At 52.9% G+C, this 12,989-nt stretch overlaps 1 protein-coding gene across 8 annotated transcripts; it reads left to right on the top strand.

The window, feature by feature from the left end:
• The first annotated feature begins 1,642 nt into the window (after nt 1-1,642).
• Nucleotides 1,643-10,074, top strand: TAFAZZIN (tafazzin, phospholipid-lysophospholipid transacylase). Of its 8 annotated transcripts, XM_042241624.2 has the most exons (11): nt 1,643-2,192; nt 2,349-2,477; nt 3,653-3,698; nt 3,948-4,033; nt 8,023-8,103; nt 8,210-8,251; nt 8,482-8,544; nt 8,705-8,757; nt 9,124-9,201; nt 9,314-9,412; nt 9,583-10,074. In XM_042241624.2, the coding sequence occupies exons 1-10, from the start codon at nt 2,084-2,086 to the stop codon at nt 9,410-9,412; spliced, it is 786 nt and encodes a 261-aa protein (XP_042097558.1). In that variant the 5' UTR covers nt 1,643-2,083; the 3' UTR covers nt 9,583-10,074. The 8 variants fall into 8 exon arrangements, with proteins under 8 accessions (XP_042097558.1, XP_027818795.1, XP_004022303.1 ...); XM_027962994.3 differs by having other exon boundaries at nt 1,643-2,164; nt 9,314-10,074; XM_004022254.6 differs by having other exon boundaries at nt 9,314-10,074.
• The last annotated feature ends 2,915 nt before the right edge of the window (nt 10,075-12,989 follow it).

Raw genomic sequence — 12,989 nt, 5'->3', positions numbered from 1 at the left:
GTATTTCACATGATGTACTCTGCATAAAAGTTAAATAAATGGGGTAACAATATACAGCCTTGACATACCCCTTTCCCAATTTGGACCTGTCCATTGTTCCATGTCCGGTTCTAATTGTTGCTTCTTGATGCGCATACATATTTCTCAGGAGGCAGGTCGGGTGGTCTAGTATTCCCATCTCTTGAAGAATTTTCCACAGTTTGTTGTTGTGATCCACACAGGTCGGGTGGTCTAGTATTCCCATCTCTTGAAGAATTTTCCACAGTTTGTTGTTGTGATCCACACAGTCAAAGGCTTTGGTGTAGTCAATAAAGCAGAAGTTGATGTTTTTCTGGAACTCTCTTGCTTTTCGTATGATCCATCAGATGGACATTTGATCTCTGGTTCCTCTCCCTTTTCTAAATCCTGCTTAAACATCTGGAAGTTCTCAGTTCATGTACTGTTGAAGCCTAGCTTGGAGAATTTTGAGAATTATTTTGCTAGCATGTGAGATGAGTGTAATTGTGCGGTAGTTTGAACATTCTTTGCCATAGCCTTTCTTTTGGACTGGAATGAAAACTGATCTTTTCCAGTCCTGCGGCCACTGCTGAGTTTTCCAAATTTGCTGGCATATTGAGTGCAGCACTTTCACAGCATCATCTTTTAGGATTGGAAATAGCTCACCTGGAATTCCATCACCTCCACTAGCTTTGTTCATAGTGATGCTTCCTAAGGCCCACTTGACTTCAGACTCCAGGATATCTGGTTCTAGATGAGTGATCATACCATCATGGTTATCTGGGTTATTAAGATCTTTTTTGTATAGTTTTTCTGTGTATTCTTGCTACCTCTTCTTAATATCTTCTGCTTCTGTTAGGTCCATACCACTTCTGTCCTTTATTGTGCCCATCTTTGCAGGAAATGTTCCCTTGGTATCTTTAATTTTCTTGAAGGGATCTCTAGTCTTTCCCATTCTATTGTTTTCCTCTATTCCTTTGCATTGACCACTGAGGAAGGCTTTCTTATCTCTCCTTGCTATTCTTTGGAACTCTGCATTCAGATGGGTGTATCTTTCCTTTTTCCTTTGCCTTTTGCCTCTCTTCTTTTCTCAGCTATTTGTAAGGCCTCCTCAGACACGTATTTTGCCTTTTTGCATTTCTTTTTCTTGGGGATGGTCTTAATCCCTGCCTCCTGTACAATGTCATGAGCCTCTGCCCATAGTTCTTCAGGTACTCTTATCAGATCTAACCCCTTGAATCTATTGTCACTTCCACTGTACAACTGTAAGGGATTTGATTTAGGTCCTACCTTATTGGTCTACTGATTTTCCCTACTTTCTTCAATTTAAATCTGAATTTTGCAGTGTATGTAGATAATTATGTAAAAATTATGTAGTGTAATAACATTACATATGGTACATTCATAAAATAATCTATATAATAAAAATGCTATAAAGTAGTTAATTCTATGTTAGATGAAATTAATGAAAACAAAGGGGAAAAAACTAAAAGGGCTCTGCCAACCCCGACCTTGAGTGGCGTCAGATAACCGTGCCAGGCAGCACGTTAGTCACGGAGACTTTTCCAAGGACGAACAAAGTAGACAAAAGGGAAGTGGACTCGGAAGAGGGGGCGGGGCTCGAGCCCCTCCTGCGCCGGAGCGTGGCGGGGCCGTGGCGTGGCGGGGCCAAGCCGCCCGTCAGCCTGTCATCGCTGCCATCGAGCGGCCCGAGAGAGTTTTGCGACAGTCGGCGGTCGAGCCCGGCGCCACCGCAGTCTTGCTTTCCGGCGGGTCCGCGGAGCTCGCGGCTAACGCCGCCATCAGCCCGGGCTCCTCAGTGCGCTCCCGGTTTTTTGGTTCCTGGACGGCTAGTGTGTGGCGCGAGAGCGAGGCCGGGACCGGGCCCGGTTCAGGCCCGACCCGCGAAGTGACCTTGGTCGAGTGCCCTGTCGCGCTGAGCTGTGGCGCCCATCCGTGGGCCTGTTAGTGACCCGGCTCCCGAGCGGTTGAGGACGTAGACCTAGAGCGGCCCCTATAGGCTTGCCCCAGGGCAAGGGGAGCGCCGGGCCGCTGGGGGCTGTGGCGGAAGCTGGGTGCGGGGGAGATGCCCCTCCACGTGAAATGGCCGTTCCCCGTGGTGCCGCCGCTCACCTGGACCCTGGCCAGCAGCGTCGTCATGGGCCTGGTGGGCACCTACAGCTGCTTCTGGACCAGTGAGTGGGCCCACAGCCGAGGCAGGGTCGGCCGCGTGGCTCCACGCCCAGCCAGAGTTGGGGTTCGGGGCGCTGGCAGGGGTTGGCTTGGTAGGGGGGAGCGCTGGGCCCCTGGGGAAAGAAGCCAAGATCCCTATCCTGCCCGTCTCCCCTCAGAGTGCATGAACCACCTCACCGTCCACAACAAGGAGGTGCTGTACGATCTCATCGAGAACCGAGGCCCAGCCACACCCCTCATCACGGTCTCCAATCACCAGTCGTGCATGGATGACCCTCATCTCTGGGGTACACGGGCCAGCGTGCTGGGCTTGGGGAGGCAAGGAGGGAACCTGGGTCAGGGCCAAACAAACAGAACAAACTCCTCACAGGGCTCTTTGCCTGGTCCTCACACTCCTGTTTCTGGGGTGTCCTGCCTCAGGGATGAAAGTTTGATTTATGGCCCCTTCAGCATTCTCCTAGGTAGTGTGATTTGGAGAGGGCCTCTGGAATTTGGAGGAAGTGAGGAGATGACCACAAGGCAAAGTCTGACGGCTACTTTACTCTGAGCTATCAGGCCTGCGGGACCCTCCATTCTTTAAACTGCTGATGGTTCAGAAGAGCTTTGGGAATAAATCTGAGGAGCACAGGGTGTCCTGTCAAGGAAGCTCTGGGCTAGGGGCTGGAAGACCTGTGTTCTGGTTCCGGCTTTGCCTCAGGCTGGGTTTGTAGCCTTCGACCAGCTTCACTGGGGAGTCTAGAAGTTCTGCTGTGCTGACTTCACAGGGAGTTGCTTGGCTCTAATAACCCAGGTGGCTGGCTACAGGGGTGTCCAGAGCTCCCACTGCTGGACGAGGACAGGGAGCTCATGGGGAGCCATGTGGTCAATTTAGTCGTTCAGAGCACACACTTGCTGCTCTGGGCAGAAGATGGCCTGTAGGGTGCCAGAGGCAAATCCCAGGGACCAGGAGAAAGGTTTTAGTGCCATCCAGTCACCTGGACCAGGGTGGTGGCAGTGACAGTGGAGGAATAGTTAGAAGGATGTGCTGTGTGTGCATGTTTAGTCGCTTCAGTCTTGTCTGACTCTTTGCAGCAGCGCACCAGGCTCCTCTGTCCATAGGATTCTGTAGGCGAGAATACTGGAGTGGGTTGTCATGCCCTCTTCCAGGGGATCTTCCCCACCCAGGGATCGAACCCCCATCTCCTGCATTGCAAGTGGATTCTTTAATGCTGAGTCAGCAGGGATGGGCAGCATTAGCATATATCAGGGAGGTAGGCAGGCTGGATGTGGTGACTACTAAGATACAGGGGGTGGAAGATGGAGGAGCCAGGGAGAACTTGGGGGTCCAGCCGAAGGGTCTGGAAGATAGCTCTTTGGGCTATAGGGAAATGTCCTTGTCCCTCATTCCCTGAAACAGGGTGACAGAAAGTGGTGCCCCCCTAGGTACAAGGTCAGTTGAGGCATGCAGCCTTCTCTCCTCCAGGGATCCTGAAACTCCGTCACATCTGGAACCTGAAGTTGATGCGTTGGTGAGGAGGAATGGACCCCCACAGTGGGCCCAGCAGGCCTTACCCGTATGCCCAGATTGGCCCTCCTCCTGGCCTGCTCAGGAGGTGGCCTCCAGCAGTCCAGGCAGGGCCTGGGGTGGGACCCCACTGGCCCTCCTGTGCCTCTGTTCTGCATTGCCGATGCCGTTAGGCAGCACGCTGGCGGGAGGAGGGTGGCAAGGAAGCAGGGTGCAGGGGAAGCCAGGGTGACTGCATCCATCCCCACTCCAGGACCCCCACAGCTGCAGACATCTGCTTCACCAAGGAGCTGCACTCACACTTCTTCAGCTTGGGCAAGTGTGTGCCCGTGTGCCGAGGTGAGCCACTCCTCTACGAGGGGCTGTTGGGCTGCTGGGTGCTGGGGACACTTCTCTGGCCCTTCCAGGGGCAGGGAGACTGGTGGCAGTGTCTCTGGTTCAGCTGCACTGGGAGTTGAGGGACGCCGGTGGGACAGGCCTCCTGGGTGCCAGGGCTGCAGGCACCTCATGCAGCTGCCTCACTCGCATGAGGCCCACCTCCACCATCTGGGAGGAGGGAGCAATGGTTTCTTGGAGAGCACCGATTTCCCTGCAAGTGCCGGAGGACTGGGTGCCCTGGGGCTCTGGCATTGGAGGTCAAGGAGACATTATCCACAGTTGCTTCTTGGGAGGCCGTTGCTAAGAGACACACTGATGGCCGTGTGGTGTCATCAGTCAGCGATGGTGGTGGCACGTGCCGGAGTCTGTGAGTTTGTGAAAACAAACAGGCTTCTGTGTCGAGCTGTGTGACATGGAGTGATTACTCCATACCCCTTGAGAGCTTCAGAAGGTCGGGGCCATTCGGATCCCCCTTCTCCAGAAAAAGGGGCTCGTAGAGAGAAAGCTGTGGGGTCAAGATCATAGGGCGAGAGGTGGCCAAGCCCGAATTCAAATCCAGCTTGCTTGGTCCTCTGGGGAAGTGGGATTTTTCCCGGCAGAGTATGAAAGGCAAGGCATCCTAGACCCAGGAAGCACGTAGCAAACCCTGAAAGGGTACGTGACCAAGGCAGAAAATGTAGGTTATGGGCTGCCTGTGATGCTTCTATAACAATCGTGCTAAGAATTTGATGTGCTTTCTTGTGTGGTTAAGAGAAAGAGAGAGCCCCCGGGCTGCAGTGTACTTGGTGGACAGAATCGGGGTTGAGTGGAGGCCAGGAGCCTGGTTAGGGGCTGTCACAGTTCCTCTGGCGACAGGGCCTCTGGGGGTCACCACAGAGAGCTGGGGACCACGTGCTTTGGGCTGTGCTTTGGAGGTGGAGTTGCCAGGACTTGTTGATAGATTGGTCATGGCCGGGGGTGGGGGGCGAGGAGAAGAAAACTCAGCGATGACACTAGGTGACGGCAGGTGCCAGGGAACCGCTGGGAGGATGGGACCAGGGACAAGCAGCAGGGCATTGAGAGATCCTGTCACCCGAGGAGGGAGCAATCCGGAGACAGTGTGATGTGCCATTCTGGAACTCTAAAAGATCCTGGGAACTCTGGTGCAAACGAAGTCAGCCACACAGAAATGAGAGTGTAGAGGGGGAGAGAAGGGACCAGGACAGCCCCTTACCACAGTGGAGACATAAGCCCCCAGCACAGCAGGGAGCAAAACAGGGCTCCTGGCTATTGTGGAAGCTTCCTGTGATCCTGGAGAAGCCACTTCCCTGGACTGACAGCCACCAGAGCTGAGGGAGTGGTGGGGAGGGGCCCTGCAGGGTGGGGGGCACTCCTCCTGGAAGTTGGGGTGTAAGGAGGAAGTAACCAGGGGGTGTTTGAGGTCAGGGGAAACCTTATTGCTAGTAGTGGAAATGGTAATGATGATTTGGCTCAGTCGGAAAAAAATCTGCCTGCAATGTAGGAGATCTGGGTTCAATCCCTGGGTTGGGAAGAACCTCTGGAGAAGGAAATGGCAATCCGCTCCAGTATTCTTGCCCGGAGAATCCCATGGACAGAGGAGCCTGGCGGGCTACAACCCATGGGGTCGCCAGAGTCAGACACAACTTGGTGACTAAACCATCACCATCCAATGAAAAGTTGCAGTGCCCACCCCTCAGGTCTGCAGACTTACTTACTCCCCAGAGACCCCTGCCTGGAACACTCTCTTTTTTGCTGCATTTGGAGGCAACTTCATCTCCCCAAAACACAAGCAGAGGCCCCAGTGTCATTGCAGTTGACCGTGGTATCCATCATGCACTGCTCTGAGTGATGCTGATGCTGCTCGGGTACTCTGTCTTGAGTCTTAGTCCCTCCTTTCTGTGACCTCAGGGGCTTTCCGTGTCCACTTCTACCCTCATTTTTCTTTTTGACCTGTATCTACATTTTAGGGTACAATAAAAGCAGCAAGTGCAGTCTTATTCCTAAGCACCTTCTGGTGAGAGAATGCGGGAAGGGACAGGCTGTCAAATGCATTGGTCGTGCAGTAAAGGCCTAACAATTGAAGCAAAGGAAGTACCCAGTATACTTTGCTTCTGTGTTCCAGAAAATTTCCTCCCCACCTCGTGCTAGGACATGAAGTGTCAAAGTGATCTTGCACAAGCCATGCAAGTGAGTAGAAATAGCATTTGTAAAAGCTAAACATCCTGAAGGGTTGCTCCACAAGCATAGAATTTTAAAATTTCGATTGCAAGCTGGAAGACTGGTTCGCACCAGTCGGTTTTTGTCAAGCAGGAGCCTGTGCCTCTGAAGCCCAGCCCTAGCGGGTCGTGTGATCCCAAGTAGGGAACCCACAGCTCTCACTTATGACACCCAGAGAAACTGCAGTGGGTGACTGCTCCCCAACTCCAGCCCCTGAGGGAGCTGCTGGGCCGTTTCCATGTGGATTGGGTTGAGACCCTTGGATCCCTATCTAGCACCTTCTAAAGACTTGGCCTTGCAGAGAAGAGGTTGGAAGTTCATTTCTTAGGGCATCGGCCCAGGTAGTCCTACCATCCCTCTGTCCGTGTCTCCCTGTTTGTTTTATTTTTCTTGGTCATGCCACAGGGCAAGCAAGATCTTACTTCCCTGACCAGGAATGCACCTGCACCCCCTGTAGTGGGCAGTGTGGAATCTCAGCCGCTGGGCCACCAGGGAAGCCCCACTCTCCCTCTTTGTGTTGTGGCTCTCTACTCCTCACTTGATGAGATAAGGATATTTACCCCTCTTTTTCAGCCTCCCTCTTTCTCGGTCTCTGTCCACTCTCTGGACAAGCTTGGCAAGCAAGGTTTTTACTGCGTGTGGGCACAGATTGTCCCCATGTGACGCCCAAGTCAAGAGCCAGCAGTCGTGTCTGGGTTATTGCTGACCGCTGGGCCACTTGGGGCCAGTGTCACAGTCTCGGGGCATCTCTGAGGCAGTGTTGCCAGCATCGGGGATGGCTCAGCCACAGCGCTTTCCATGTAGCAGATTTGACTTTTCCCCAACTCTCAGTGACACTGTGAGTCAAAGTCACTCAGCCGTGTCCAACTCTTTGTGACCCCATGGACTATAAAGTCCATGGAATTCTCCAGGCCAGAATACTGGAGTGTGTAAGCCATTCCCTTCTCAAGGGGATCTTCCCAGCCCAGGGATTGAACCCAGGTCTCCCACATTACAGGTGGATTCTTTACAAAGGGTGACTCGAGTTTTCAAGGGGCGCCCTTCAAGGAAGGGGAGAGCAGGAGGGAGGGACAGCAGAGGCTGAGGACTCAGGCGAGGCTCAGAGGCCCCTGAGGGGTGCCTGTGGGAACTGGTCTGTAAGAGACCCTGGGGAAAGGCTTGCTGTGCAGAACTTTGGGCCCCAGTGAGACTAGAGATCACAAATAGCCTTGCTTTGCTCCTGTAGCTTCCTCTGGGCCAGCAGCAGCCGCTGGGAGGCTTGCCCCTGGACTAGCTTGTCCCAAGGCTCCAAGAGCCCAACTGTGGAAGCAGGGGCAGGGAGGACAGTAATCAGTTTGGGGGTCCGAGAGGGCACACACTGCAGGTGTCTGACCACAGCTGGAGTTGCTCAGGGGAAGCAGCTGTTCTGGGACTGATGGGCAGAAGGTGGGGTCATAGATGGTTTGCAAGGAAGTAAGGGAAGTTGCTTAGTCGTGGCTGACTTTGCGATCCCATGGACTGTAGCCCGCCAGGCTCCCCCGTCCATGGAATTTTTCAGGCAAGAGTACTGGAATGGGTTGCCATTTCCGTCTCCAGGGGATCTTCCCGACCCAGGGATTGAACCCAGGTCTCCCGCGTTGCAGGCAGACGCTTTACCATCTGCGGTGTTCGCGTGGACCAGGCCCTGGGGGTGAAGTGGAGGAGGGGGGTCCTGGGACAACCGAGACTGATGGAGGAGACTTTCTCATTGGCAGGAGACGGCGTCTACCAGAAGGGAATGGATTTCATTTTGGAGAAGCTCAACCACGGGGACTGGGTGCACATCTTCCCAGAAGGTCAGTGGTGCTAGCAGGGTTGCAACTCGCTTGAAGATCTGGATGGGACTGCCCCCATCCCCTCCCAGTAGCCCCTAAGCTGCGACTCCATCCTCTCTCTCAACAGGGAAAGTGAACATGAGCTCTGAGTTCCTCCGCTTCAAGTGGGGTAAGAGCCACTGGTCCTCTCTGGCTGGGTGGGACCCAGGCACGTGGGGCAGATGACTGTGATCATTGCCACAGAAGGGGGATGGGCCCAGACCAAGGCCAGCCTGGAAGAGGAGCTGGCCCAGGGCAGCTGCTTTGAATGGGGTTGCAGGGAGGGCAGGAGCGGCCCTGTCCACAGGCTGGCACCAAAATGCCGCTCATGCCAATGTTTCTGCCTCTCCCCCCGGGCAGGAATAGGTCGCCTGATCGCTGAATGTCATCTCAATCCGATCATCCTGCCCCTGTGGCATGTTGGTGAGCCTCCCTCTCGGACCACCACTGCAGCCCAGGGAGAGGGGCTTTGCACAGTGGTCTTGTGGGATGGGTCTCCTCTGGGTGGTCGAGTCAGGGTTCCTGGACTGCCCTGCTCCACCCCCCACACCTGCACCCTGGCTCTCTGTCTGCTGTGCTGCAGGAATGAACGATGTCCTTCCTAACAGTCCACCCTACTTCCCCCGCTTTGGGCAGGTAGGTAGGGCCACCGATCATGTATGTCTGTCTGTCTGTCTGTCTGTCTGTCTGTCTGTCTTCCCTCTGCCCTGTGACTTCCATACGGCACCACCGAGCCCAGATTCAAGAGGGGCTGGGCTTGCAGCAGAGGAACAGAGTGAAGCAGAGACGAGGGGCGGTTTCCTGGCACCATGGCCAGGGCGAGGGCAGGATAGGGATGACTTGGGCATGGACCCCAGGATTGGCTTGGACTTCACTGAGCCCAACCACCACGTTTTAAAGCAGGAGGGTGGACCCAAGGGGGTACTCAGCATCTTAGTGCTGGGGTTGTGGGCACCCCGCCCCCCGCTCCTGTCAACCCACTGGCGGCTGGTCTCCCCGCAGAAAATCACCGTGCTGATTGGCAAGCCCTTCAGTGCCCGGCCTGTGCTTGAACGGCTGCGGGCAGAGAACAAGTCAGCAGTGAGTTTCTCCTTGGGGCTGTCCTCGCCCGTCCCAGTGCCCTTGGCTTCCTCAGGTGCACTGGGCGAAGCTCCCTGAGGACTGCATGGCAGCCCCAGTCCTTCGCCCTCAGGTGGAGATGCGCAAAGCCCTGACGGACTTCATCCAAGAGGAATTCCAGCGCCTGAAGAGCCAGGCAGAGCAGCTCCACAACCACCTGCAAGCCAGATAGGTGCCATCCCGCCTAGACCTGGGTCCAGCTGCCTTTTGGACTGGGAGGGGGTGGCGAGGCCTGGGCCAGACACAGCTCTGGGACCCCTCCCAGCTCTCTCAGCGCCGCCTTTGGGCGCTGGGCTGGGGGATGGACTGATGCTCGGAGCTCAGATATGGTCCTTTTGACAGATTGGTGCATAACCCTTCCAGGGATCCCCCTCCGAGTGGGCGAGCATTGTAGCACCTCTGGTTCTGCCACTGAAAGAAGGCTCTCAGCTGCTCCTCGCACTTGGCCACACAGGGAGGAAAGACCTTTAGGCGGGGGGCCCTGTGCTCTTTCACCTGCAAGCCGTTTGCTCCCAGAGCTGGGGACTGGAAGGAGGGCCTGATCCAGCAGGGCACTGGAAGGAGGAGCCCTGATCTCACTGCTTCCTCAGGGATAGCCATCAGCCATGTCTTTCTTCTGCCTGTGCTCCCTGCAGGCATGGGAGCCTCTGGCAGGGCCCAGCCCTGGGCTGCAGGTGGAAGAGCTGCCCTTTTCTATAAGGGGAGCCAGGTCCAATGGGGCCCAAGACCCGGCCCCTCGCTGGGGCCCACTGTTCTTTCTGCCTCCCTGGCATCACTTGAATCCCTTTGTTGTTTTATAAACTATCAATAAAGGATTTGTGTTGTGCTCTTTTACCTCTGGCCTCTCTGTAGGGGTGGGGCTGGGAGGTGACCCTCTGGACCAGAAGGCTGGCCCCTGAGAGCTCTGGGCACGTCAACAGCACTTGACTGGACGGGCTCTCAGTGGGCACCAGCCACTGAAGACTTCCATCCTTGTCTGCAATCCCCATGCAGCCTGACAACAGTAGGGCTTCATCTCATTCTGCAAATGGTGCAGCATGAGGTTAATGGACTTGATTCAGAACCTAAAGTTTGCAAGGCAGGGAGAAGCGAGTAGCAATTCAGTCCTCAGGCTGGTTCCCTAGGCAGAGGTGGTCTCTGAAGCTCCCAGTGAGCTGCTGCAAACTACACGTGCTGTGATGAGAGGTGGGAAGAGGGACAACTTGACTGAGTTTGGAGCTCTGGGTGGGAGAAAAGGTAGGAGGATCCAGGGCGGTGGCACTCTTGGCAGAAGGGAAATCCTCTTGAGAGAAAAGCCAGCTCTGTTTAGGGCTCCAGTTTGTCCACAGGTAGTTGTTCAGTTGTTAAGTTGTGTCTGACCCTCTGACCCCATGGACCGCAGCACACCAGGCTTCCCTGTCCTTCACTGTCTCCCAGAATTTGCTCAAATTCATGTCCATTGAGTCAGTAATGCTATCCAACCATCTCACCATCTGCCACCCTCTTCTCCAGTCCTCAATCTTTCCCAGCATCAGGGTCTTTTCCAGAGTCAGCTCTTTCAATCAGGTGGCCAAAGTATTGGAGCTTCACCTTTAGCATCAGTCCGTCCAATGAGTACTCAGGGTTGGTTTCCTTTAGGATTAACTGTTTCCTTTACTTTTTCTTGACTTTTTCCCTTTTTTCCCCTTGATTACTTTTCCTTTAGGATTGACTGTTTCCTCTACTTTTCCCTTCACTTTTCCTTGACTTTTTTCCTTTAGGATCAAGTCCCTTGATCTTGCAGTTCAAGGGACTTTCAAAAGTCTTCTCCAGCACCACAGTTCAAAAGCATCAGTTCTTCAGTGCTCAGCCTTCTTTGTGGTCCAACTCTCACATCTATGTATGACAACTGGAAAAACCACAGCTTTGACTATACAGACCTTTGTTGGCAAAGTGATGTCTCTGCTTTTTAATATGCTGTCTAGGTTGGTCATAGCTTTCCTTCCAAGGAGCAAGCCTCTTTTAATTTCATGGCTGCAGTCACCATCTGCAGTGATTTTGGAGCCCCCCCCCCACCTCCGCCAAATAAAGTCTGTCACTGCTTCCACTTTTTCTCCTTCTATTTACCATGAAGTGAAGGGACTAGATCCCATGATCTTAGTTTTTTGAATGTTGAGTTTTAAGCCAGTTTTTTCATTCTCTTTCACCCTCATGAAAAGGCTCTTTAGTTCCTATTAGTGAAGTTCAGTCACTCAGTCGGGTCCGACTCTTTCTGACCCCATGAACTGCAGCACGCCAGGCCTCCCTGTCTATCACCAATTCCCGGAGTTTACTCAAACTTATGTCCATTGAGTCGGCAATGCCATCCAACCATCTCATCCTCTGCTGTCCCCTTCTCCTCCTGCCCTCAATCTTTCCCAGCATCAGGGTCTTTTCCAATGAGTCAGCTCTTCACATAAGGTGGCCAAAGTATTGGAGTTTCAGCTTCAACATCAGTCCTTCCAATGAACACACAGGACTGATCTGCTTTAGGATGGACTGGTTGGATCTCCTGGCAGTCCAAGGGACTCTCAAGAGTCTTCTGCAGCATCACAGTTCAAAAGCATCAATTCTTCGGTGCTCAGCTTTCTTTATAGCTCAACTCTCACATCCATACATGACTACTGGAAAAACCATAGCCTTGACTAGACAGACCTTTGTGGACAAAGTAATGTCTTTGCTTTTTAATATGCTGTCTAGGTTGGTCATAACTTTCCTTCCAAGGAGTAAGTCACCATCTGCAGTGATTTTAGAGCCCAAAAATGTAAAGTCAGCTACTATTTCCACTGTTTCCCCATCTATTTGTCATGAAGTGATGGGACTGGATACCAAGATCTTAGTTTTCTGAATGTTGAGCTTTAAGCCAACTTTCTCACTCTCCTCTTTCACTTTCATCAAGAGTTTCTTTAGTTCCTCTTCACTTTCTGTCATAAGGGTGGTGTCATCTGCATATCTGAGGTTAGCCATTAGTGAAAGTTGGACCCTAAAGAAGGCTGAGCACCGAAGAGTTGGTGCCTTCAAGTTGTGGAGCTGAGAAGACTCTTCAGAGTTCCTTGGTCTTCTAGGAGATCAAGCCAGTCAATCCTAAAGGAAATCAACCCTAAATACTCATTGAAAGGACTGATGCTGAAGCTGAAACTCCAATACATTGGCCACCTGATATAAAGAGCTGACTCTCTGGAAAAGACCCTGATGCTGGGAAAAATTGAGGGAAGGAGGAGAAGGGGGCAACAGAAGATGAGATGGTTGGTTAGTACCACCAACTGAATGGACACGAGTTTTAAGAAACTCCGGGAGCTGGTGAAGGATAGGGAAGCCTGGCATGCTGCAGTCTATAGGGTCGCAAAGAGTTGGACATGACTTAGCAACTAAACAACAACAACGGGAAAAAACATAAACCCTTGTAAACATTAAAAAAAAAAACCACATAAATCCTTGTGGCTCAGCTGGTAAGGAATCCACCTGCAACGTGAGAGACCTGGGTTCAATCCCTGGGTTGGGAAGATCACCTGGAAAGGGAAAAGGCTACCCACTCCAGTATTCTGGCCTGGAGAATCCCATGGACTATACAGTCCATGGGGTTGCAAAGAGTCAGACATGACTGAGAGACTTTCACTTGTAGGAAAAAACAGACTGTCAGCCAGTTTGCATCTGCATAGGTCCAAATGTAACATCCCCTTTTCATGTATATGTTTTATATTAATTTTGACAGACATCAACTATTTCATGAAGAGTTCTGATTTGATACCCTA

This window comes from Ovis aries, chromosome X, assembly GCF_016772045.2.
Source record: "Ovis aries strain OAR_USU_Benz2616 breed Rambouillet chromosome X, ARS-UI_Ramb_v3.0, whole genome shotgun sequence".
In the NCBI taxonomy this organism is placed as follows: domain Eukaryota; kingdom Metazoa; phylum Chordata; class Mammalia; order Artiodactyla; family Bovidae; genus Ovis; species Ovis aries.
This window is presented reverse-complemented; position numbering and strand designations above follow the sequence as displayed.

Excerpts from the sequence above, each read along its gene's own strand:
- TAFAZZIN (XM_042241621.2), top strand. The coding sequence starts at position 2,084 with ATGCCCCTCCACGTGAAATGGCCGTTCCCCGTGGTGCCGCCGCTCACC. Across the intron at positions 3,699-3,947 it reads AACCTGAAGTTGATGCGTTG|GACCCCCACAGCTGCAGACA; the intron begins GTGAGGAGGAAT and ends TCCCCACTCCAG. Across the intron at positions 9,202-9,313 it reads GGGCAGAGAACAAGTCAGCA|GTGGAGATGCGCAAAGCCCT; the intron begins GTGAGTTTCTCC and ends CTTCGCCCTCAG.